Below are 26,545 nucleotides of genomic sequence, written 5' to 3' on the forward strand. Positions count from 1 at the left end.
GTGATTGTCCTGCCTCAGCCACCTGAGTGGCTGGGATTACAAGCATGCACCAACACACCTGGCTATTTTATTTTATTTTATTTTGTATTTTTAGTAGAGATGGAGTCTTAATCATGTCAGCCAGGCTGGTCTTGAACTCCTGACCTCGAGTGATCTGCCCACCTCAGCCTCCCAAAACGAGCTACTGCTCCCCGCCAGTTTTGTTTCTCTTTCCTTCTTTCTTTCTTTTTTTTTTTTTTTTTTGATGGAGTTTCGCTCTATCACCCAGGCTGGAGTGCAGTGGTGCGGTCTCCACTCACTACAACCTCCACCTCCTGGATTCAAGCAATTATCCTGCCTCAGCCTCCCTAGTAGCTGGGATTACAGGCATGTACTACCACACCTGGCTCATTTTTGTATTTTTAGTAGAGACAGGGTTTCGCCATGTTGGCCAGGCTGGTCTCAAACTCCTGACCAAGTGATCCGCCCACCTCGGCCTCCCAAAGTTCTGGGATTATAGGCAGGAGCCATCATGCTTGGCCTAGAAAAACATGTTGACTGAAAGTTTTGTGGCTCTTCAGAGGGGAATATTATTTTCTGATTTCAGAATCATTGGAAACACTGTTGTAGCCCATGTAATTTCTGACTACTGATGTATAGCAGCGGAACATTTCTGCTTCCCAATTGCTAGTGACTATAACATTCCATCCTGACTGCTATTGGGGCAGCAACTGCCACACTCAGGCAAAAACCCACCGTGCAATGAAATTAATCATTGATTGGCAAGGCATGGTGGCTCACAGCCGTAACCCCAGCACTTTGGGAGGCCAAAGTGGGAGGATTGGTTGAGGCCAGGAGTTTGAGATCAGTCTGGACAACATAGTGAGACCACATCTTTACCAAAAAAAAAAAAAAAATTAGAGACCGGGCCTGTTGGCTCACGCCTGTAATTCCATCATTTTGGGCAACATGGCAAAACCCCATATCTACTAAAAAGAGAAAAGTACAAAAATTAGCTGGGCATGGTGGTGGGCATCTGTAATCCCAGCTACTCGGGAGGCTGAGGCAGGAGAACCGCTTGAACCCAGGAGACAGAAGTTGCAGTGAGCCAAGGTTGCGCCACTGCACTCAAGCCTGGGTGGCAGAGCAAGACTCCATCTCAAGGAAAAAAAAAAATTAGCCTGATGTGATTTGCTCCTGTCGTCTCAGCTGCTTGGGAGGCAGAGGAGACAGTTGGATCACTTAGGCCCAGGAATTTGAGGCTGCAATGGGCTATGATTGCACCACTGCACTCCAGCCTGGGTGACTGAAACCATGTCTCAGAAAGAAAAAAAAAATCGTCTGCAAATGGATGAGTTTCAAGAGCCAAGTGTCAGGCCAAGGCACGGACATAGCTTCAGAGTGTTGGAAGTCAGTGACAGAGTCTTTTAATCACTACTGATTACAAACATTTTAAGGGCATTTTTACAATTCCTTCATCAAGGGAAGCTGGGGATATTCTACATCAGGTATTCTGGCGTGACTTTTTCTTTTGTGGAGCTTTGCTTTCTGAGACCTTCCCAAGTGGCCTCGAAGGCCCTGTGTGGCTATAACCTTTTTCTAATGAGTGTAGTATCTCTTTGGGTACAACGTCTGGTCAGGGACACACTGTGGCCTTCCCTGTGATTGTCCACAGGGAAGAGACTGAAATGCAACCCATAAAAAAAGTCGTTCCATCAGGTTGAATTGACAGTGCAGGTTTGCACTGTACGTTTCCCATACTGTGGTTAAAATGGAAATCTCTTTTCAAGAACAGTTTCATAGCAGAAAAAGTTTATCAGAAACATTCTGTTTAAGGAGGAGGGAGGATAAGGTTTACTGCCTGTAATATGCATGGAATATCCTCCTGTAGAGAAGCCATAGTGTTTATATATTTTTCATTTTAATGAGCCTGGTTCTTATCTTTTTTTGTGTGTGTGAGACGGAATTTCACTCTTGTTGCCCAGGCTGGAGTGCAATAGTGTGATCTTGGCTCACTGCAACCTTTCTGCCTTCCGGAAGAAATTAGCTGGGTATGGTGGCACATGCTACTTGGGAGGCTGAGGCAGGATAATCACTTGAACCTGGGAAGCGGAGGTTCCAGCAAGCCGAGATCACACTATTGCCCTCCACCCTGGGTGACAAGAGTGAAACTCCATCTCAAAATAAATAAATAAATAAATAAATAAAAATAAAAAGTTATTAAATATTCAGAACTGCTAACCCTAGAGCATCCGACATTAAGTTAGCATAGTTCCTTCCTAGCATGTGTGTAAGCTGAGTTACTACCATAATCCAGTTTAGATACCCTGCTTGTTTAACAGAGACTTAGGCCTTTGAGGCAGTGGATTGTGGGGTAGTAGGTGGGTCAAGAGAGGTAGGTGGTCAAGTGTGGCAGACATGGCATTTCAAGGTGCTTGGGAATGTGTGCTGTTGGCTCTGGTGATGCCCCTGCCCAGCAGTGCTCTGCTTTCAAACCGTGTGCACTGTGGAGCAGGCCCTTCTTGCTGGTACCTAGGTGGGTGGACCATGTCCAGCTGCCACTATTCAGGAAGCTGCTGGTCTGTACAGCCTTTCCTTCCTGCAGTCTTTGCCCAGGACCTTTCCTTTTGTGTTAGGTGTGCCATGTTATCTGGAATAATACTTGAATGATACTTGACATTTTGTTTTTTTGTAAACATTAAAAAACTTTTTGTTGCTTGTTCTGAAACTTGTAACTTTTTTGCTTCTCAGGAAGGTGATTTTTAATGTTGCATTGTTCATGATACAAACTCAGAGAAGCAACACCATCTGGAAAAAAAGTCCTTTTTTGCATTTTAGTAAACAAGCTGCATTTATTTTTTAAAATTCTATTTATAGAAGGAATACAAACATTGAGTAAGAGCATGCTGTCCTCTGACTGAAATAAATGAAATTTAGTGAATAGACCTGGACATTTATTTTGGTTATTGAGAGCCCTTTTGCTCATTCTCCAGTTATTTATTTTCACTAAAGCTACTGTGTAAATGACTTCATCATTGAAGCTTACCTAGTAAGATAAGTGCTACTACCTATTTTTTTTTCTACATACGTATAACAAAACCAGGGAAGAAAATTGAATATAAAGTTAACCACAGATACAAAAATATACTTAAGTGGGGTTTCTAGTGATGGGAAAGATGGAAATGTATTGATGATTGGCATTTCATTTCATATCAAGAACAGAATGTTGAGGGAGGAGATAAAACAAAAAGTCAGTGATCAGATTAAAGTATATTCCTAGACAATATGTAATATTGGGAAGGGTATTTAAACTTTCTGCTAAGTGACCAGCTACAGTTATTAAGTTGCAGTGCCAGTTTCCCCAAGGAAAAATGGAGAAATCGTATTTCTGAAGAGGTGGTCAGTTTCCATATTACTAGTGTATAAAAATTTTAGTTTGAATGAAAGGGAAACAAATAATATCTCTACACTTGTTTTTTCCTGTTTATATAATTAGTATATAATCACGGCATTTATTTGTATGAAATCCAGAAATCAAGTAGATTTCTTGATTTACCTTTTATATATATTTTCTCTTCCATCTAGGTAGACGTTACATCCAAGAGGAAATAATCCAGGCAAGGAAGCACAAGCTGATCAAGATGTGTAGTTCTGTGGCTGCGAAGTTGTGGTTTTTGACAGATCGTCGCATCAGGGAAGACTATCCTCAAAAAGAGATTTTACGAGCATTGAAGGCCAAATGTTGTGAGGAGGAACTGGACTTTAGAGCTGTGGTGATGGATGAGGTGGTGCTGACAATCGAGCAAGGAAACCTGGGTAAGTCTATATACTAAGTGATCTTTTGGATTTTTACCTAGAATATGATGAATCTGCATGTTTTAGGAATAATTAGGACAGAGGAATTCTTAGCCTTGTCGTTACTAAGTATCTTCCAATTATAAGGTCTAATATATTTTATGGAAGTAATATAAACACTAATATTTATTAACTTTATTAGGAAACAATTGTGAGGGAAATTAAAGGTGACCTTCAAAACAGATAAACAATAAAACAAAGTAGGCGCATGTCTGTAGTTCCAGAGGCTAAGGTGGGAGGATCACTTGAACCCATAAGTTCGAGTCCAGCCTGGGCAACATTGTAAGACAACAGTTTCTTAAAAATAAAAGTAAAGATGATTCTCAAGTTCCTTTCATTTTTACTGTCTTCTATTTTTAAAATACCTTGTTTATAAGGTGCTCCTAAGGAAATTTGTATCTTTGGAGGTTCTTTGATTAGTACTTGATTAATAAATTAGATCCATGTGATTCCTTTTTATAAAACACTTTATACATGTAATATAAACTAACACGGTTTTATAGGTAAAAGTGTCTTAATGATTTAACTCAATTGGTGATAAATATTTCTAGTATTTTTAATATTTCGTATTTGTTTTAGGATTGGAGGGGAAGATATCCTAGAAAAGTATAGAAATTCTTTAGTATTTTCAGAAAACTAAATTTTTGCTTTTGAAAGTTTTGTGGCTTACTATAGCTAAATTGGTAGTTTCTGTCAGGGAGCATTATATGGTGTCATATAAATGGACTTTTTGACTGGCTTTCAGAAAATACTTCATAATTTAATGATAGTATAAATACATTTTAGATCACTTTCTTCCTTTGTGACTAGAATTATACTGAAGCCCCATGATTTAATTTCCTCATTAATGAAATGGAGAAAGACAGTTATTGTGAGAATTAAGGCTACGCAAAGTACAATAAAATCTTACCTTTATCTGCCATGGTAGGATAATTTCATTCACAGGCTAACAGAGCCAGAATCTTGTCTAAATTTAAAAATGTTACCATGGGTTGAATATCACAGTAAGTATAATCTCTTAGTAAGCATCACTTTTATTTTCAATCCTCTTGTAACATTTATTTCATCCACAGTACTTTTGATCAGTTATTGTTGCCAGAAATGTTTCTTTGTTGTTTCGCTTAAATGGATAAGTGCTCTTGTTCTTTTTTTTTTTTTGAGACAGGGTCTTTGTCACCAGGCTGGAGTGCAGTGGCGCGATCTCAGCTCACTGCAACCTCTGCCTCCCAGGTTCAAGTAAATTCTCCTGCCTCAGCCTCCTGAGTAGCTGGGATTGCAGATGTGCACCACCACGCCCGACTAATTTTTGTATTTTTAGTGGAGACGGGTTTCACCATGTTGGCCAGGCTGGTCTCCAACTCTGAACTCAAGTGATCCGCCCGCCTTGGCCTCCAAAAGTGCTGAGATTACAGGCATGAGGCACCATGCCCACCTACTCTTGTTCTCTTGAGTGTAGTTACTGCCTTTATCAGGATGATGCTCACTATTTTATTTTCAATGTAATTCTCTTTTCAGTGTATATTGCCTGGGTCCAATACCTAGTTATTTAGATTCAGGAAATCTGGGATAAGTCTATTTCATTCTTTCATTAAGTATTATTTGAGCATTTACTATGTGCTGGATAGTGGTATGGTATACAAAATAAAATAAAGTCCTCATATATTCTAAAGGATGAGGTCAACATTAGTCAATCACACAAATAAATGTAAAGTTATTATAACTGGTAAGTTATGAATGAAAAATATGAATGTCACTTTGCACCCCTCTCACATCTGTGACTGAGATCCTTGATCAAATCAAGGTAAATCTCTAAAACTCAATATTTGTGACATGCTTGTTCAACTTACACAGCTTTTTCAGTGTAAGTGTGTATGTACAGTTATTATTGAAATTGGAGTCAGAAACTCAGACACTTATTGTATTGGGAGCCGTGTTCTTGAAGTCTGCATGAGAAGAGATATGCCAGTGTAAAATGTTAGTTCACTCAACACCGCTCCTACAAGGCTTCTGGTAGTTGGAAAACCAAAGGTTACAGCCATAGTTCCTTATGAAATCTAGTGGCTACTAAGTAATAACACAAAATTTGGGAGGTAGAAATGGGCATCTCTATATTTTAAAAGTGTGTAGGTTGAAAAGGATCTAGGGTTGAAAACCATTGCTCTTGATATTTTTCCCAGTTACCTAGTGAACATTTTCACTTTATTCTCAAGTGGCATTTCTGTGCCATTCTATCACAGTGGAACTTGCTTTTTTCCATCAAAGCTGTCTTGTTAGTTCAGCTTCTCTGTCTCTGTTTGTAATACTACCTTTCTTCCATTAACCTAGCCTTACCATTAACGTGTCTTTTTTTTTTTTTTTAATTCGCAAGAGCCAGTATGCTACAAAATTTTGTTGCTTTTTCCTTCTAAGCCATAACTGTTCTATCTTCTCACTATTCTGGGTCAGGCTATCATGGCTTCATTTTTTTTTTTTTTTTTTTTTAGACTAAGAGTGAAGTTTTAATTAATAGGTAAAATAAAGAGAAAGGAGATCAGCTCTCCTGTGAGAGAGAGGGGCACCTGAGTGGGGCTTCCCATGGCTTCAAATTTTAATGACTTTAGTTAGCCCTCTAGCTTTTTCTTTCTTTCTTTTCCTTCCTTTTTTTTTTTACTTTGAGACGGGGTCTTGTTCTGTCACGTTGGCTGGAGTACAGTGGTGCGATCTTAGCTCACTGCAGCCTCAACTTGCCAGGCTCAAGCGATCTTCCCACCTCAGTAGCTCTTTCTTTTTCAAAATTGTCTTTTCCTCTCTAGCATTTTCACATCTTCATTAAACACAACTTTTATCATCTTAATATTCTTTTAAAAATCTTCAGAAGCTTACTTTTCCCCTGTAGTGTTAAATCCAATTTTAAAATTTTTCAGACTTTTTATTGATGCATCTCCTATATATTCAGGCATTTCTAGGAGCGTTTTTATTTTTATTTTATTTTTTTAACATTTTTCATGTATTATTTAACTCTCATATCTTATGAGGGAGGTGACATTACCATTATGCAGATGAGGAAACATGCTCTTTCACAGAATTAAGTGGAGAAACTTAAACAAATTGGAATAAGGGAAATGTTCTAAAGTTGTGGCTATTTTGCATAATACAGTGAAAATACTAAAAACCACAGTTCTGTACTTTAAATGGATGAATTTTACAATATGTGAATTATATCTCAATAAAGCTGTTAAAAAAATGTTACACATCATTTACACATTATCTGTGCAGTGTTTTCACAGTCAGGTTAAAGAGAGGGTATAGTTGTAAATGAGTAGAAGGCATAGAAGTTCTTTTGCTTTTCCTTTTTTTTTTTTCCCTCATTGCCTCTCCCTTTGTGTCAGTGTATGTAAAACTGCTCTCTTGAACTTCTCTTACAAATCTGTTCTAGCTCCAATATTAGTCTTTTCTATTAATGGTGTCCTATTCCTAGCCTAAGCTTGAGGAAATCATGGAGTCAACTTTCTTCTTCATTCTCCCTTACTTCAGATATAATGTTGTAAAAGGCTTGTCTGTTTTGTTTGTAGTATATCTGACATAATGTCTGTTCTTACTACCGCTAATGAAATCAAAGTTGCCTGAACTATTACAGTAACCTCTAAATTTGTTTCCACTTTAAACTCATCTTCTAACGTACTGTAGTCAAATTAATCTCTCAGAATTACGGCTCTAGTTATATTTGCCTTTCCCAAATCCCCTTTATGTTTTTATTGCCTAATCCTCCAAGTTTTTTTTGTTGTTGTTGAGTATCTTCATCGGTTAAAAACTTTTGAAACATTCACCCCAATATATGCCTATTTTAAAATAATGAATAATGTACTGTACTGTTGCCTGTTGTAGCACTGTCCTTGGGCTAGCAGAATTGTATTTTCCTTGTTCATCTCTTTTACTGACAGTGTGGCCTTGGATTTTCAGCCTCTGTGCCTCAAATTAAAACCATCCCCCGGTAGCAAGTGTGCTGATTTTTCACAACTGTCCCACTGTAGTCAAACTACTGTGCCAGCTATTCCATTTCCTCTATGGAAATGGAATCAGACCTAGGTAAAAAAGGCCGTAGATTTCCATTGTTGATACCCAGAGTTCTAGCAGGTTTTCGTTGTTTTTGTTTTAAATGTGTCTCAATTTGTCTGTCTTTGATTAATTACCAGAGCTCTGAAATAGAATTGACAAAAATATTTCCAGTTTTATACTTGTTCTTTGGGGTGAATGTTTGTTGACCTCTTTTTAAAAATATAACTTCGGCTGGGCACAGTGGCTTATGCCTGTAATCCCAGCACTTTGGGAGGCTGAGGCCAGCAGATCACGAGGTCAGGAGATCAAGGCCATCCTGGCCAACATGGTGAAACCCGTCTCTACTAAAAATACAAAAATTAGCTGGGCCTGGTGGTGTGCGCCTGTAGTCCCAGCTACTCAGGAGGCTGAGTCAGGAGAATCGATTGAACCCGGGAGGTAGAGGTTGCAGTGAGCCGAGATAGCACCATTACACTCTAGTCTGGCAACAAAGCGAGACTCCGTGTCTCTCTCTCTCTCTCTCTCTCTCTCTATATATATATATGGTATGTGTGTGTGTGTATATATATAATTTTTAGAGCAATTTTAGGTTTACAGCAAAATTAGGCAGAAAGTACAGGGATCTCCTATGTATTCTCTGCCCATATACATGGATATCTTTGCCCCATTTTGAACATCCCTTACCAGAAGAACACGTTTGTTGAACTTGATGAACTTACATTGACACATCATCACCCAAAGTCCATGGTTTACATTACTGCTTATTCTTGGGTGTTCTATAGTCTGTGGCTTTGGGCAAATGCATAATTACATGTATCCACCGCTGTGGTATCATACAGAATAGTTTCCCTGCACTAAAAATCCTGTGCTCTGACTGTTCCTTCCTTTCTCTTTCTCCCTCCTGTTCATCCTCCTCCCTCCCTTCCTCTCACCCATCTCTTGACAACCACTGACCCTCTGACTGTCTCCACAGTTTTGCCTTTTCTAGAATGTTATAGTTGGCACTGTGCAATATGTAGTGTTTTCCTATTAGGCTCTTTCACATAGTAATATGAATTTAAGGTTTTTCCATGTCTTTTCCTGGCTTGAGAGCTCATTTCTTTTATTGCATGATTATATTTCGTTGCTTTTATATACTGTAGTTGATTCATTCAACTGCTAAACGACACCTTGCTTCTAATTCTAAGCCCTGGGATTATAAATTAAGCTGGGTTTTTTTGTTTTGTTTTGTTTTTGAGATGGAGTTTTGTTCTTGTCACCCAGGCTAGAGTGCAATGGTGCGATCTTGGCTCACTGCAACCTCCACCTTCCGGGTTCAAGCGATTCTCTTGCCTCAGCCTCCCAAGTAGCTGAGATTACAGGCGCCCACCACTACGCCCAGCTGATTTTTGTATTTTTAGTAGAGATGGGGTTTCACCATGTTGGCCAGGCTGGACTCGACCTCCTGACCTGGTGATCCGCCCACCTAGGCCTCCCAAAGTGCTAGGATTACAAGCATGAGTCACCATGCCCAGCCTAAGCTGTGGGTTTTTTGTCTTCCTATTTAATAATTATCGAGGATCTACTTAGTAATGTGGGAGATTCAAAATAACTATTACAGGTGCTTAGATGCTTATCAGCAAAAAGATACATAGAAAACCAAAGTAAAAATACAAAATTATATTCATGAAATGCCTGTTTCATAAAGGACAATGTACAAGGTTGTGGATACAAGGATGGAAAAGACAAAATTGTCAATTCCTGAGGATCTTGTTCTGATAAAGGAGACTGACAAGGAGTCTGGCCTCAAGGTAGGGCCTGGTTGTGAGTAGAGCTAGATCATGAGCTCTTTTCATATTTGGGTTACTTGGGAGTGAGTGTAGGTGTGCACCAAGGATGGTAAAGAATGAAGCCTTCATTCAAAGCAAGATTGCTACTGAGACTTGGTGACAAGTTTGGTATAGCTAGACGATGGAACTTTCAATGCCAGGATAGAGTCTGGATTTGAGCCAGTAATGAAGACATTTTTCAGTTATGAGTAGAGTATAGAACATTAAGACATTGAGGGCATATATTTTGACACCACAAAATCCATATTAAAACACATTCATTAGGTGAATATGAGAAGTCATATCATCAGTAACATTCTTAGTTTCTTTTGATGGGTGAAAGGCCTAATTAAAAGGTACAAAACTGGATTCATACTTTTGAGTTCAATCTTTTGACGCTTAGTGGTCAACTAATATTTGAGAAACTATTATGTGCCAGATACTTTCCAGCGTGTAATAGTAAATAAAGGGTCTCTGCTCACATGGAGCTCAGGAGTCTAGTAGAATTAAGGACTATAAACTATACTAAGCAGCTGAGGATGCATTTTCATTCCCATTGAGGGTAAAGTATCATTATCCCTCGTGTGTGTGTGTGTGTGAAGGAGTTTGGCTCTTGTCACCCAGGCCAGAGTGCAGGGGCGCGATCTCGCTCACTGCAACTTCTGTCTCTCGGGTTCAAGCGATTCTCCTGCCTCAGCCTCCCGAGTAGCTGGGATTACAGGTGCCTGCCACCACGCTCAGCTAATTTTTGCATTTTTGGTAGAGACGGGGTTTCACCTTGTTGGCCAGGCTGGTCTGGAACTCCTGACCTCAAATGATCTGCCCCCCTTGGCTTCCCAAAGTGCTGGGATTATAGGCGTGAGCCACCGCGCCCGGCCTACCCTTGTTTTAAATAAGAGATAAGAAGCTTGCCTATGGCCTTGCAGCGAGACATAAAGCGAGACCCCTTTGAATATTATGTTACGCTGCCTCAGAGTCTACTGGGACAGATTTAATACCCTGGAACCAGGTAATTTTTAAAAGGCTATTTAAAAACAAAAATGTTAACCAATGACTCTTCCAGAAGTGCTAGGATATGGTTTAAAAAGGAGAATGTTAATAGGTAATGTCTGCCTTTTGAGAGTTTAATTATAATGTGTTTTGGTGAAGATCTCTTTATAGGCACACCTTGGAGATACTGCAGATTTGGTTTCAGACCACCACAATCAAGCAAATATCACAATAAAGCGAGTAACACAAACTTTTGGTTGATGGCTACTGACTAGTCAGGGTGGTGGTTGCTGAAGGTGGCTGTGGCATTTTCTTGAAATAAGAAAACAATGAAATTTGCCCCATTGACATTAAAAAATTTCTCTGTAGCATGTGATGCTATTTTACAACATTTTACCCACCAAATTTCTTTCAGAATTGGAGTCAGTCCTCTTAAACCCTGCTGCTGCTTTGTCAACTCAATTTATGTAATATTCTAAATCTTTGTTGTCATTTCAACAATGTTCATAGCCTCTTCACAGGAATAGATTCCATCTCCGTTCGAATTACCATTTGGTCATCCGTAAGAAGCAACTCATCTGTTCAACAATCTCTCATGAGACTGCAGCAGTTTAATCCCATCTCAGGCTACACTCTCAATTATAGTTCTCTTGCCGTCTCCACCACATTTGCTGTTATTTCCTTCACTGAAGTCTTGAACCCCTCATAGTCATCCATGAGGGTGAGAATCAGCTTCTTCCACATTCCTATCAATGGTGATATTTTGACTTTCTTTCATGAATTATGAGTGTTTTTTTTTTTTTGAGATGGAGTCTTACTCTGGCACCCACGCTGGAGTGCAGTGGCACAATCTTGGCTCACTGCAACCTCTGCCACCCGGGTTCAAGCGATTCTCCTGCCTCAGTCTTCCGAGTAGCTGGGACTACAGGTGTGTGCCACTACGCCTGGCTGATTTTTGTATTTTTAGTAGAGACGGGGTTTTGCCATGTTGGCCAGGTTGGTCTCAAACTCCTGACCTCAGGTGATCCACCCACCTCGGCCTCCCAAAGTGCTGAGATTACAGGTGTGAGCCACCGCGCCTGGCCTATGAGTGCTCTTAATGGCATCTAGAATGATGAATGCCTTTCAGAACTTTTTCAGTTTACTTGCCGAGGTCTTTCAGAGCAATCACTGTGGCAGCTATAGCCTTATGAAATGTATGTCTTAAATTATAAGATTTGAAAGTAGAAATTACTCCTCTTTGTCAGCTGTCTTACAGAGCTAAAAAAAAAAAAATTACTTCTTGATCCATGGGCTGCAGAATCCATGTTGTGTTAGCAGCTATGAAAATAATGTTAATCTTTTTATACATCTTCATCAGAGCTCTTGGGTGACCAGGTGCATCATCAGTGAGTAGTAATATTTTGAAAGGAATATTTTTTTTCTGAGTAGTAGGTCTCAACAGTGGGCTAAAGGTATTTGGTAAACCATACTGCAAGCAGATGTGCTGTCATTCAGGTTTTGCTGTTCCACTTAGCACAGGCAGAGTCCATTTAGCATGACTTTTAAGAACCCTAGGATTTTTGGAATGCTAAATGAGCATTGGTTTTAACTTATAGTCACCAGCTGCCTTAGCTCCTAACAAGAGAATTAGCCTGTCCCTTGAAACTTTAAAGCCAGTTATGGACTTCTCTGTAGCTGCTATCAAAGTCCTAGAGGGCATCTTCTTCCAACAAAAGGCTGTTTTGTCTACATTGAAAATCCGTTGTATAGCGCAGCCACCTTCATCAATTATCTTAGCTAGATCTGGATAACTTGCTGAAGCTTTCACATAAGCAGCTGCTGCTTTACCTTGCACTTTGCACTGTGTTATGGAGATGGCTTCTGTTCCTAAACCCCATGAACCAACCTCTGTTAAATTCAAACTTTTCTTCACCTCCCTCAGCCTTCAAAGAATTGTAGAGTTAGGGTCTTACTCTAGATAAGGCTTTGGCTTAAGGGAATGTTGTGGCTGGTTAGATCTTTTATCCAGACCACTAAAACTTTCTCCGTATCACCAATAAGGCTGCTTTGCTTTCTTATCATTCATGTGTTCACTGGAGTAGCACTTTTAATTTCCTTCAAGCACTTTTCCTTTGCATATACAACTTGTCTAACTTTGGCACAAGAGGCCTACTTTCTGGCCTGTCTCACCTTTTAAAATACCTTCTTCACTAAGCTTAATCTTTTAATTTAAAGTGAGAGATGTGTGACTCTTTTTTGCCCTTGAACACTTAGAGCTACTGTAGGGTTATTAACTGGCCTAATTTCAATATTGTTGTCACAGGGAATAAGGAGGCCCAAGGAGAGGGAGAGAGATGGGGAAGCCAGTTGGTGGAGCAGTGAGAACATATACATTTATTCAGTTTGCCATCTATGTGGTTGCCGTTAGTGTTGCCCATTCATAATAGTAACATCAAAGATCACTATAACAGATATAATTAAAATGGAAGTTTGAAATACTGTGAAAATTATCAAAATGTGACACAAAGACACAAAGTGACCACTTGCTGTTGCAAAAATGACACTGATTGACTTGCTTGACACAGGGTCGCCACAAATCTTCATTTGTAAAAGCAAAATAACTGCAAAAGGCAATAAGTTGAAGCACAATAAAATGAGGCATGCTTGTATATTTAATCTATTTGGAGTTTGCTGGGCTTCATGGATCTAGATGTTTATTTCTCTCTAGATTAGGGAACTTAAAAAAAAATAAACGATTGTCCCTTTGTCTTTCTCTACTCCTTCTGGGAATATCCATAATGCATATTATGGTTCACTTGACACTGGCCTATAATTCTCACAGGTTTTCTTCAGTTCTTCTTTTTTTTTTTTTTTGAGACAGAGTCTTTCTCTGTCGTTCAGGCTGGAGTACGGTGGTGCAGTCCTGGCTCACTGCAACCTCTTGCCTCCTGGGCTCAAGCAGTCTTTCCACCTCAGCCTGCCAAGTAGCTAGGACTACAGGCACTCGCCACCATCCCTGGCGAAGTTTTGTTTTTTGTTTTGTTTTGTTTTGTTTTTGTGGAGTTGGGGTTTTGTCATGTTGCCTAGCCTGGGCTTAAGCAATCTGCCAACCTCAGCCCCCAAAATGCTAGGTTTGTAAAGGTGTGAGCCACCACACCTGGCCATTCTTCAGTTGTTTTCATTCTTTTTTGTTTCTATTTCACTGACTTGGTAATTTCTAATGATCAGTTTTCAAGTTCGCTCCCTAGGGAAGATTTTCAATTCAGTCATTTGTTTTCTCTAGCTGTAAAATTCGTTTGATTTTTAAAGATGATTCTCTTTGGGGGGAGGGATAGCATTAGGAGATATACCTAATGCTAAATGACGAGTTTTAATGGGTGCAGCACACCAGCATGGCACATGTATACATATGTAACTAACCTGCACATTGTGCACATGTACACTTATACTTTAGTACGTGTATACTAAATGTATACATGTACTTTAGTACATGTATACTAAAACTTAAAGTATAATAATAATAATAATAATAAAAAAAGAGGATGATTCTCTTTGTTGAACATCTCATTTGGTTCATTGATTTTTTTTTTTCTTCCTGATCTTGTTTATTTGTGTATCTGTATTCTCTTATAGCTCACTGAATTTCTTTAATAAGATTATTTTGAATTCTTTGTCAGGTACTTTGTAAATCTCCATTTCCTTAGGATCATTTACTTTTGCAGTATGTTATTATTTGATGGTGTCCTTTTTTCTGATTTATTTTTTTTTTCCTGATCCTGAGGCCAAGTGTTTGTGTTTGTGTATTTGTTGATGTGCACGCTTATTCCAGTCCAGTGGCTTTAGCAGAGAAAGCCTTTGAATAGTCAGCTCATGCAGAGATTTCTGTATGGTGTGGTCTCTGAGTGGTTTGGACTGCCACTTGGGTCTGCAGCACTAGGCCTGGAGTCTGGCTTCATAAATGCTTCACTCAGACCCTGAGCCTGAGTCTGCAGGGACTGGCCAGGTGTTGGGATAGGCTTGGCATCTGGGTCTACAATTGCTGACCTGACACTGGGATAGGGCTGGAGGCTGGATCTGCAGGTCCTGGCCTGGAAACTTAAGTCCTCAGTTACCAGCGTGGGATATGGTGCTGTGGGGGACTGCCTGTCACTGGGTTTTACTGATACAGGGCTGGTGTTGGGATCTAAGGCACATCTGTTACTTGCTTCATTCTCTTGCTTAGGGTTAGTGGAGGGGTGATGTAGGTAATGTGACAGTGTCCTTCTTACCCTCTTTAATGCATTTGTCTTATTTCCGTGCTACACCCAGGTACTATAATTTCTCAGTTGATTCTTTAGCTCTGATAAATGTATTTTTGTGCATTGGTAGTTGTTTAAACTGTTGTTTCTGTGAGATGACAAACACTGGACCATCTTATTTCACCAGCTTGCTAACATCCAGAAGAAAATTACTTGTTGCACACAGACGTCAGACATTCCAGGTCCTGATGGAGGCAGGCTTCTCATTCAGGTGAAGACTTTTCTGAAAACTCCATGTGCAGACTGTGTGCTAGTTACAATTTTCTCTCACAGGAAGGCAAAGGATGCTCTACTTTCTTTTTTTTTTTTTGAGATGGAGTCTTGCTCTGTTGCCCATGCCGGAGTGCAGTGGTGCGATCTCGGCTCACTGCAACCTCCACCTCCCCATTTGCAGCGATTCTCCTGACAGCCTCCTGGGTAGCTGGGATTACAGGTGAACGCCACCACGCCCGGCTAATTTTTGTGTTTTTAGTAGAGATGAGATTTTGCCGTGTTGGCTAGGCTAGTCTCACCTGAGGTCAGGATTCTCTACTTTCAAGTCATCCTAGAGTTGTATCTGCCCAAAGTCTGCCCCTGGCCCCTTTGCATATGTTCTCAGCCTGCGAGGCACACCAGCCCTGGCAGAGGCCACAAGGGGGCAGGTAGGAGCCAAGGGGAGCCCTGCTCTGGAGTGGCTGCTGGGTAGGGCTTTAGCGCCATATAAAGCTGGTTTAACCATCTATATGCAGGTATGTGTGGGCATAAATTTTCAACTCCTTTTGGTACACACCAAGTAGCACAGTTTTCCTGGACCATATGGTAAGAGTATGTTTACTTTTGTAATAAACTGCTACACTGTCTTCCAAGGTGGTTGTACTGTTTTGGTTCGTTTGTTTTTTGAGACAAGGCCTCACTGTGTCACCCAGGCTGGAGTGCAGTGGTACGATCTTGGTTCACTGCAACCTCCGCCTCCCAGGTTCGAGCGATTCTCCTGTCTCAGCCTCCCAAATAGCTGGGACTACAGGCATGTGCCATCATGCCCAGCTAATTTTTGTATTTTTAGTAGAGACAGGATTTCATCATGTTGGCCTGGTTGGCCTCGAACTTTTGGCCTGAAGTGATGTGCCCGCCTCAGCATCCCATGGTGCTGGGATTACAGGTGTGAGCCACTGCGCCCGGCCCAGGTTGTACTGTTTTGCATTCCCACCAGCAATGAATGAGAGTTCCTGTTGTTCCACATCCTCTTCATTGTTTCGTGTTGTCAGGGTTCTGGATTTTGGCCAGTAAGATGTAGTGGTATCTCTCACTGTTAAAATGTGCAGTTCCGTGAAGACATGACATGAAGCACTTTTTCGTATACTTATTTGCCATCTGTATATCTTCTTTGGTGTGGTGTCCAGGTCTTCTGCTCGTTTTTTTAATTGGGTGATTTATTTTCTTATTGTTGAATTCTAAGAGCCCTTTGTATATTTTACATAACAATCTTTTGTCAGTTATATTATTTGCACATATTTTCTCGTAGACTATAGCTTGTCTGAAAATAATACAGCTATTTTTCTACACTTTTTTTTGGTTAGTGCTAGCATGGTATATCTTTCTCTATCCATTTGCTTTTTTATTTTTAATTTTTAAACTTTTAATTCTTTTATTTTTTACCCACAGTAGTTTACTGGGCCATTTTATTCTTTTTTTCATTTTATTTACTGTTAAAATGTATGTTTGTCTATATTTACAGTAAATTTTCTTATAGATGGCACGTAGTTGGGTCTTGTTTTTTGATCCACTTTGACAATCTCTGTATTTTAATTGGAATATTTAAACCATTGACGTTTACAGTGCTGTTGATATGGTTGAATTAGCATATCATGTTAGTTACTGTTTTCTCTTTGTTACCCCGTTTTTCTTATTTTTGTCTTCCATTCTTTTTTTGCCCTTTGTCATTTTAATTGAGCATTTTAATTCTGTTTAGCATTTCATTTATGTAGCTTTTTAAAGTGGTTACCCTAGAATTTGCAATATACATTTACAACTCATCTAAGTCCACTTTTAAATACTCACCTCGTGGGTAGTGCAAAATATTGCTAATTCCTCCCACCAGTCCCCGAGATCATTGCTGTTATTCATTTCTTTTAACTGTTATATGTAACTGTATGTGTGTGCCTGCACACGCACACAGACACACACACACACACACAGAGTGATTATACATGCAATCAAATAAAGTTGACAGTTTGGTTTTTTGTTGTTGTTGTTGTTTTTGAGAGAGACAGAGTCTCGCTCTGTTGCCCAGGCTGGAGTGCAGTGACAACAATCTTGGCTCACTGCAACCTCTGCCTCCCAGGTTTATGCAATTCTCCTGCCTCAGCTTCTCAAGTACCTGGGACTACAGGCATGTGCCACCATGTCCAGCTAATTTTTGTATTTCTTTAGTAGAAATGGGGTTTCACTATATGTTGATCAGGCTGATCTTGAACTCAACCTCAGGTAATCCACCCGCCTCGGCCTCCCAGAGTGCTGGGATTACAGGCATGAGCCACTGCACTCAGCCAAAGTTGGCACTTTGTATCCGTGGGTTTTACATCTGTGAATTTCACATTCACAGATTCCGCCAAATGCAGATCAAACATCTAGTATTTTTGGCCGGACGTCGTTGGCTCATGCCAGCACTTTGGCAGGCTGAGGCGGGCGGATCAGTTGAGGTCAGGAGTTCAAGACCAGCCTGGCCAACATGGTGAAACCCTGTCTCTACTAAAAATATAAAAATTAGCCAGGCATAGTGGCAGGTGCCTGTAATCCCAGCTACTCGGGAGACTGAGGCAGGAGAGAACCGCTTGAACCCCAGGGATGGAGGTTGCAGTGAGCCAAGACCGTGCCACTGCATTCCAGTCTGGGCAACGGACTGAGACATTGTCTCAAAAAAAAAAAAAAAATCTAGTATTTTTGAACGCATGATGAAATATATTTGTCTATCTATACATGCATACATTCGTGGAATGCAAAACCCACAGTTAGGGCCAACTTTTGGTATCCATAGGTTCTGCATTGCCAACTAGGGGAACTTGAGCTTGTTGTGTGTGTTTTGGTATCTGTGGGAGATCCTGGAACTAGTTCTTTCTTACAGTTCCCATATCTCTCCTTACGTTATCCATCAGTTTTTACTTGTTGTCTACTATTTTTGTGGAAGTCCTTAGCCTATGAATCACAGTCTTTTAAAATCCTACCACTCCTGCTACATCTGTCTCTGGTTAGTTTAGTTTTTTACTCTGGTTTAGTTTCTTCAGACTGTGTTTTTGCCTTTTCAGATAACTTGTATTTTTTGGTTGAAAGGTGGGAATTGTGTAAAAGGAACTGGAGTAAACAGGCCTTTAGTGGTATAGTGGTAAGGTGTGGGGGGAGGTAAAGCATCCTATGATTAGGTCTCTGCCTTTTGATGAGCCTTTGCTACTGGACTACAAACATAGCTAGTGTATCCCAATTATTTTTATTTCCCTTTAGGTGGAACATAATGTCCAGAGGGGGCTGGAGTTTTGTATTTTTCTCCCCCTAGGTAGGTTAGATTTTAGTAAAATCCCAGCAAGTTAGTAGCTTAGTCTTCTAAGCTTACCGGAAACTGGAAGTCCTACTTAGGCTTTTTTTATTTTTTGAGACAGAGTTTCACTCTGTTTCCCAGGTTAGAGTGCAGTGGCATGATCTTGGCTCACTGCAACCTCCACATCCCAGGCTCAAGCAGTTTCCCACCTCAGGCTCCCTAGTAGTGTGCCACCATGCTCTGCTAATTGTGTGTGTGTGTTTTTGTTTGTTTGTTTTTTAAGAGATGGTGTTTGCCATTTTGCCCAGGCTAGTCTTGAACTTTAGGCTCAAATGTTCCACCTGCCTCTGAAGCAGAATATTTCCCTGACCGCTTTGCAGGTGGGAACTGGAGTGCGTGGGCTCCAGCAGGGGTGAACTCCACTCACTTACTGCTCCACCCCTCATGGGAGGGGGAGCACAGGTAAGCGGGTGCAGGAGCTGGCGCAAGTGCTTTTGGGTGCTGGCAAGAGCGAACTTCATACTGGCGCCGCCACAGTGTGTAGGGGAGGGTACCCACAACCTCTGAAGCCCCAAAGGAAGTGTTACAGTGCCCTTTTAGCTTTGCCATCCACAGACAGCTTAAGTGTTAACAGCTCAGTGGAGGGTCAGTGTGACAGCCTTTTGCACCCACACTCTTGGCACCCAAGTTCTTGTCCAGTGTTGAGGAGGAATCAGGTCGCATAAATGAATTGAAGGTGGTAAATGTAGGGTATTTTGTTGCAGATGAAAGTGGCTCTCGGTGGGAAGCGGAGCTGAAAAGGGGATGGAGCAGGAAGGTAATCTTCCCCTGGAGTCCAGCCAGAGATGGCTGGACTCTTCTCCGAAGCTGCACTCTCGAGCTGTCCCTCTGAAGTCAGGCGGCTTCTCTCTGATGTCTAACCGTAGTCTCTGATGTCCAGCTGCTTCTCCTCTCTATGCTGGCTGAGCCTGGGGTTTTTGTGGGCACAAGATGGAGAGTGGGGAGGGGCAGGCCATGGGTGGTTTTGGAAAAGGCAGCATTCGAGCAGGAAAACAGGGATGTAAATTCTTACTTTGGGCCATGGTACCAAGCTTTTTGGCTTGAGGGTCGGGCCCTCACCAGGGATCTGCCCTCTTTTGCCCGGAATTTCCCTGCCTCCTGTCCCTATGACCTCAGCCTCCCAAATTACTAGAATTACAGGCGTGAGCCACCATACCTGACCTAATAGTCCATTTTATGTGTTTGCTAAGTTTTGTTTTATCCATTTTGCATTCCCATCAAGAGTGTACAAGGGTTTCAGTTTTCCACATCTTTGTCACCTTCTGTTTTATAATAGCCATCCTAATGGGTTATGCCATTGTGGTTTTGATTTGTGTTTCCCTAATGATTAGTGATTTTTAGCATCTTTTCATGGACCTATTGGCTATTTGTATATCTTTGGAGAAATACGTGTATTCAAGTCCTTGGGATAATACTGACACAAGAGTTTAAGAAATTGTCAAGCCTTTTCTGAGCATGTGTTTTGACTGGCCTTGGCTGCTTTTGTTCTTTGTGTGTATGTTACTGGGTCTCTCACTCTGTCACCCAGGCTGGAGTACAAAGTTGCAGTCATAGCTCACTGCAGCCTCCAACCCCTAGGCTCAAGTGATTCTCCCACCTCAGCCTCCCAGGTAGCTGAGACTGCAGGCATGCATCACCACATCCGGCTAATTATTTTATTTTATTTTTCGGTAGAGACAGGTCTTGCTGTCTTGCCCAAGCTGGTTTTGAATTCCTGGGCTCAGGCAGTCCTGCCTCAGCCTCCCAAAGTGCTGGAATTACAGGCATGAGCCACAGTGCCCAGCCACCCTGGCTGCTTTTAGATGTCTTAATTTCTCAAATCGTCTCACTCCAGCTTGGTCACAGGGCCTAAGATGGTCCATTGCATGTCTCCAGCTATAATAGCTTGCCCCAGGCATCTGCTGGACTCTAGCTGGCTTGCAGCTTTTCCAACCTGAGAACCTAGTTAGGTGAAACAGACCAGACCTTAGACAGATCTGAATATTGCTAATGAGATCTGCCCTACCCCCTCCAATTTTAGGTAGGGAATTGGGCTGCCTGAAGTCTTCTAGATCAAGACAACTTTGCATTGTGGAAAGGGTAGGGCAAGGGTGAATAAAATACCACCTTTTCTACCATTTTCAATGCAGCTGTTTCTTTTTTTTTAAATTTTCTTTGAGAATGGAGTCTTGCTGTGTCGCCCAGGCTGGAGTGCAGTGGCGTGATCTCGGCCCACTGCAACCTCCTCCTCCCCCATTCCAGAGATTCTCCTGTCTCAGCCTTTAGCTGGGATTACAGGCATATGCCTTCACGCCTGGCTAATTTTTGTATTTTTAGTAGAGATGGGGTTTTGCCATGTTGGCCAGGCTGGTCTTGAACTCCTGACCTCAAGTGATCTGCCCACTTCGGCCTCCCAAAGTGCTGAGATTACAGGTGTGAGCCACTGTGCCCGGCCTCAGTGCAGCTTTCTTGATTGGGCATTTGCTTGGTGCTGTAGACCTTTCACTGTTTCTCTTTTTCTTTTTTCTTTTTTCTTTGTGACGGAGTTTCACTCTTGTCGCTCAGGCTGGAGTGCAGTGGCGCAATCTCAGCTCACTGCAACCTCTTGATTCCCGGGTTCAAGTGATTCTCCTGCCTCAGCCTCTTGAGTAGGTGGGATTATAGGTGCCCGCCACCACACCCAGCTAATTTTTTTGTATTTTTAGTAGAAAGAGGGTTTCACCACGTTGGCCAGGCTGGTCTCGAACTCCTGACCTCAGGTGATCCACCCACATCGGCCTCCCAAAGTGCTGGGATTACAGGTGTGAGCCACTGCGCTGGGCCTCCTTTCACTGTTTTTCAGAGGTTCAGTAAGATTATTTTAGCCAGTTTCTGGTTTTTTTTCGTTTTTTTTTTAATGTTAGGCAAGGAGGGGATGATGAGGGCTTGGAATTTCCTATTCCACCACTTTGCTGACATCCTTTAGTGGTTCTTTAAGCTCTGGTCAGCAATTGGTAAACAATCTTTGCTGTGTACCTGGAAATGTCTTTATTTGCTTTATTCTTCAATGATAGTTTCATTGGGTTTTAAATTGTGGAGAGTCAGTTACTTTGTACTCCAGTGTTTTGAAGATGTTTTTATTTCGGCATCTTATATATGTAGAATAGTCTTCTGTCATTTATAGTTAATCTGATATTCCTCTTGGATACCTGCGTATTTTTTTTAAACTTTTTTAGCTTTTACAATATCTCAAGCGAGGATATATATTTTATCCTTTTGAGGATCTTGAGCATACTTATTTTAAAGTCATTTCAGATTGCTTTATCATGTTTGTTTCATCAGGATAGAATTCATTTCTTGATTACTAAGTTTATTGCCTGTTTTTCTTACTTTTTTCATGTGCCTTAACATTTTACTTTGCAGGCTTATTTTAGAGTATGAAGTTACTCTCCTTCCTTTTCCCCTGCCCAAGTTTGTTTGTTGCCGAATAGTAACTTTGGTTGCTTCTGCTTGGTGTCTTGGGTCCCTTGGACTAGAACTAGAACTTTTATTGTGGACTGAAGCTTGAGACCCTGTTGGTATTGGAGATTTTTGTAGATTTAATGACCAAATCAGCACATAAATGGGCACAGGTCTGTATAATGTGAGGCTGTTTTCTCTTGCCACTCTAGCCTTTAGCTTTTACTTAGCAGGTGATTCCTACTTGCCCTTTGTTTCTGCCATTGATCAAGACTTTAGTTGCCTATCTCATTTGGAGCACTTTTGATCCTAAGGAATCAAATTACTGGACTCTTCTGCCCTTTGTAATATATGGAGCCCAACACATCTAGGTCCATTAATTGAAGTCACATTCACGCTTTCCTATTCCATTTCTGTTTATGGAGATAGTAATCTTGTGTTTTAACATGGCTGAGTATTTAAAAAATTAAAAACTGTGTATACTGCATTGTGTATTTTTGGGGTGGTGTTACCTCTTCTTTTATATATATATATATATATATATATATACACACACACTCTCTTTAATTTTTTATGCAAAAGAATCATACACATTGTTCTGAATATTATTTTTCCCTGACTTAATATTTTAGAGGTTTTCGTATGTCAGCCCAGCCAAAATTCTTTATTCTTCAATTTTTAGTTGAGGTATAATTCATACAGTATACTGCATAGGTCTTCTTATTGGTGGACATTTGTATTGTTTCCAGTTTGCAACTTTGAATAAGTCAGCTATAAACAAATCTTTTTGATGATGTTTATTGTTGTTTTTCTTAGGAATATACCTAATATTTAGTATGGCTGTATACTATTCAGTTGTATAGAATTGTGATTTAGAAATACCCGTAGACGTTTTGTTTGAAACAACTGGGCAGGAGGTTGCTCTTGGCAGCTAATGGATAGAGGCTAAGGATGCTGCTAAATATCTCATAATGCATAGTGCAGCCCCCAGTAACAAAGAATTATTCTATTCAGAAATATCAGTTCTTGAATTTATATTATACATATTTTATTTAGAAAACAAATGCTTCTTGTTAAAGCAAAAAAAAAAAAAAAAGAATCACATTTTAAAACCTTTGCTCAGATCATTGCCACATCTTAACTCAGGATCTACTATTATTTCAAAGTTACAAGATGAGATCCATCGTGTAGTATCTGTTTACTACCATAGCCATGAATAGATATGGAGGAGGAGAATGTTCTATTATTTAGTAACCTGAATATAAGGAAAAACATGAAATTGCTTTAAGTCTGAATAAGTGAGAAACTAGAATAAGTTGAGATTTTAAATTCATGTGAAGAAAAGAGTTTGTTAATTAAAATTGATTCAGGCTGGGCATGGTGGCTCACACCTATAATCCCAGCACTTTGGGAGGCTAAGGCAGGAAGATCATGTGAGGCCAGGAGTTCAAGACCAGCCTGGGCAACATAGCAAGACCTTGTCACTACAAAAAATAAAATAAAAATGAGAAATTAGCTGGACGTGGTGGTGCACACCTGTAGTCCTAGCTACTCGGAGAGGCTGAGGTAGGAGGATTGATTGAGCACAGGAATTTGAGGCTGAAGTGAGCTATGACCACTGCACTCTAGCGTGGGTGACACAGTGAGACCCTGTCTCTGGATAGATGATAGATTGATTGATTTATCGATTGATTTAGGTAGATTGTATGACTACTTACTGAGTGTCTACTATATATTGACCCTTTGAAAGGTACAGTGTTTGAGTAGGATACTGTCCTCACCCCATCAAGTGCTTGTAGGTCTACTAGAGGACAATAAAATAGTGTTAGTGGTTATAATAGATGTACAAATAAGGTATTTGGAGAACACAGAGGAATTACCTGGTAAGGCAGAGGAATGGTGAAGTTTCGTGGAAAAGTTACATTTTACCTAGGCCTTATGGTACCAAAGTAGACTTAAGGCAAAGAAAGGAGCCTAAATCTGAGATATGGGAGAAGGAGGGAGAACTTGGAGAAAGGATAACTTGACCTAATTATTGCCAAATTCAGAAATATAAGGGTTTGAACTAGGGGAGCAGTTCAAAGCTGTTCATGGGAGACAGTAATCTTGTATTTTAACATGGCTGGAAATAGAATGAGCTAGTTTACCTGAAAGGTATTTTGAAAGTAAATATATTGGTTCTGGTGACCTATTGACGCTCAGAAAGTTTAATTTATGTTCTTATGAGCAGGAAGTTAGTGCCTACTACCCTCACCTTAATACTTTTATTATGTATGCATAAGAATCTTTGTCTCATAGATGAAAAATATTTTATTAAATCATATAGTATTTAATGACATCTAAGGAATCAAGCTATATTTGGACTGAATGTGAGTTCATTTAGTGGTACTCATGGGTGTAAAAATCCTTGATTTTGTTTTTGTTGGTGGCCATTGGATTTACGTGTTGTCATATTTTACTTGCCCATAGTATTGTGTAGCTTCTCAAAGTTTATTTTAGTTGTTTCTTTTTATTAACTAATTCAACACAGGAACTAGGAAGGGGTTAACTTGTATTCCAAATTATTTTATAAAAATAGATATATTTATTTATTTAAAATAAAAAGCATCTTCCAGATGGAGAAAGTAATAAACGCCAAGAGGCAAACTGAATTCTATCTTCGATGTTCCAGTTAGCCATTGGTTAAAACCTTTGGAGTTCTTTGTAGTCCTTTCATGAGACTTGATGTCAGCTAAGCAAATAATACATTAAGGATCAGAAATTCACTTCCGGGGAAAATGAGGAGAATTGAGGTAGTTTTCTCGCTTCTGTCATCTTCTGGATTATATTTCTTAAATTTCATCTAATAGGCAATAAGAAAAACTGTCCTTATATGGGTACAGAAAGTTTGTAGGTCAAATCAAAAATTTTGTTTTCCTTGGTCAGAGAGCTGCAGAATATTTGGTAATGATGTCAGCTGTGGGGTATTGCTGCCTACTTATCAGGCAGCAATATTTATCAAGCAGGCTAAATTTTGTTTTTTCTTTTTTACACGGAGCCTTGCTTTGTTGCCCAGGCTGGAATGCATTGCCACAATCTCGGCCCATTGCATCCTCCACCTCCTGGGTTCAAGTGATTCTCCTGCCTCAGCTTCTAAAGTAGCTGGAACTACAGGCGCACACCACCATGCCCAGCTAATTTTTGTATTTTTAGTAGAGACGGGGCTTTGCCATGTTGGCCAGGCTGGTCTCGAACTCCTGACCTTAGGTGATCTGCCAGCCTCAGCTTCCCAAAGTTCTGGGAATATAGGCGTGAGCCACTGTGCTCAGCCTAAATTTTTTTTTTTTTTTTTTTAATGTAAATACCAAGGGATTAAGCTTTAAAACAGAGGGAAGTATTGCTAAGTAGATGAGATACATAATTCGCTTTGGGGCAAAAATTTTAAAACTTTATTCATTGAACTTTTGCCTGTTTTTGTTTAATGACATATTTATGGGAATGGTTATTGATTTTAGACTTTCTTTGTTTTGTTTGTTTTTTAAGACATAGTTTTGCTCTTATTGCCCAGGCTGGAGTGCAATGGCGGGATCTTGGCTCACTGCAACCTCCGCCTCCCAGGTTCAAGCAGTTCTCCTGCCTCAGCCTCCTGAGTAGCTGGGATTACAGGCATGCACCACCACGCCCGGCTAATTTTGTATTTTTAATAGAGACGGGGTTTCTCCATGTTAGGCTGGTCACAAACCCCAGACCTCAGGTGATCTGCCAGCCTTAGCCTCGCAAAGTGCTGGGATTACAGGTGTGAGCCACTGCCCTGGCCTAATTTTAGACTTTTTATTGTCTGTATTAATCTCTTCAGTGCAGCAAGTTAACCAATTTTGTTACAACTGAAAGATTTCTTCCTCACATGGTAGTGTATTCCAGTTTTGGAGTGGAAAACCATTGTTAGTTCTTTCTATTTTAGTTTTAAGGATGAGCCTAATTTTAGAAAGCTACAAGTTTGGTGTGTGCTTGAAAATTGTTTTCTTTTTATAAGGTGCTATTTAGGGATGCTGGGTAATTTCTTTCTCCAAGCAGTTAAAATAAAGTCTACTAGCTTTGTCTTTCTTTTAAAAACTTTTTATTTTGAAATAGTTTGAAATTTGTAGAGGCATTGCAAAAATAATACCAATAGCTCCTATATACTGTTTATTCAGTTTTCACCCATTGTTAATATTTGGCCACATTTGCTTTGCCACTCCATGTAGTTTGTTTGTTTTCTGAGCTATTTAGATCAAGGTACCCCAAATTCTTAAGCATGTATTTCCTTTCTTTTTTTTTTTTTTTTCTTTTTTTCTTTTTGACAGGTCTTGCTCTGTGTCCCAGGCTGGAGTGCAGTGGTGTGATCACAGCTCACTGCAGCCTTGACCTCCCTGGGTAGGACTATAGGTGTGTGTCATGACGCCCAACTAATTTTTGTTTGTTTTTTGTGGAGATGAGGTCTTTCATTATGTTACCCAGGCTGGTCTTGAACTCCTGGGCTCAAGCAATCCCAACTGCCTCAGCCTCCCAAAGTGCTGAGATTATAGATGTGAGCCACCTCACCCAGCCAGTTTCAGGAATTTTAGTACTGCTATTACTTTCTTTTTTGAGACGGA

General features: G+C 40.4%; 1 protein-coding gene across 6 annotated transcripts in view; it reads left to right on the forward strand.

Moving 5' to 3' along the window:
- Nucleotides 1–26,545, forward strand: part of RIMKLB (ribosomal modification protein rimK like family member B) — an 86,681-nt gene that overhangs the window by 13,503 nt on the left and 46,633 nt on the right. For 3 of the 6 annotated variants that reach the window (XR_002917059.3, XM_009247408.4, XM_054526771.2), the window contains exon 2: nucleotides 3,569–3,795. Coding sequence is in view for 5 of the 6 variants with exons in the window: in XM_009247408.4 (XP_009245683.1) it covers nucleotides 3,621–3,795 (175 nt within the window). In the remaining variant the exon portion in view is untranslated. Of the gene's footprint in view, nucleotides 1–3,564; nucleotides 3,796–26,545 lie in introns of all 6 variants that reach the window. The other 3 variants (XM_054526770.2, XM_002822869.5, XM_054526769.2) reach the window with 1 other exon arrangement.

This window comes from Pongo abelii, chromosome 10 (assembly GCF_028885655.2).
Source record: "Pongo abelii isolate AG06213 chromosome 10, NHGRI_mPonAbe1-v2.0_pri, whole genome shotgun sequence".
NCBI lineage: Eukaryota > Metazoa > Chordata > Mammalia > Primates > Hominidae > Pongo > Pongo abelii.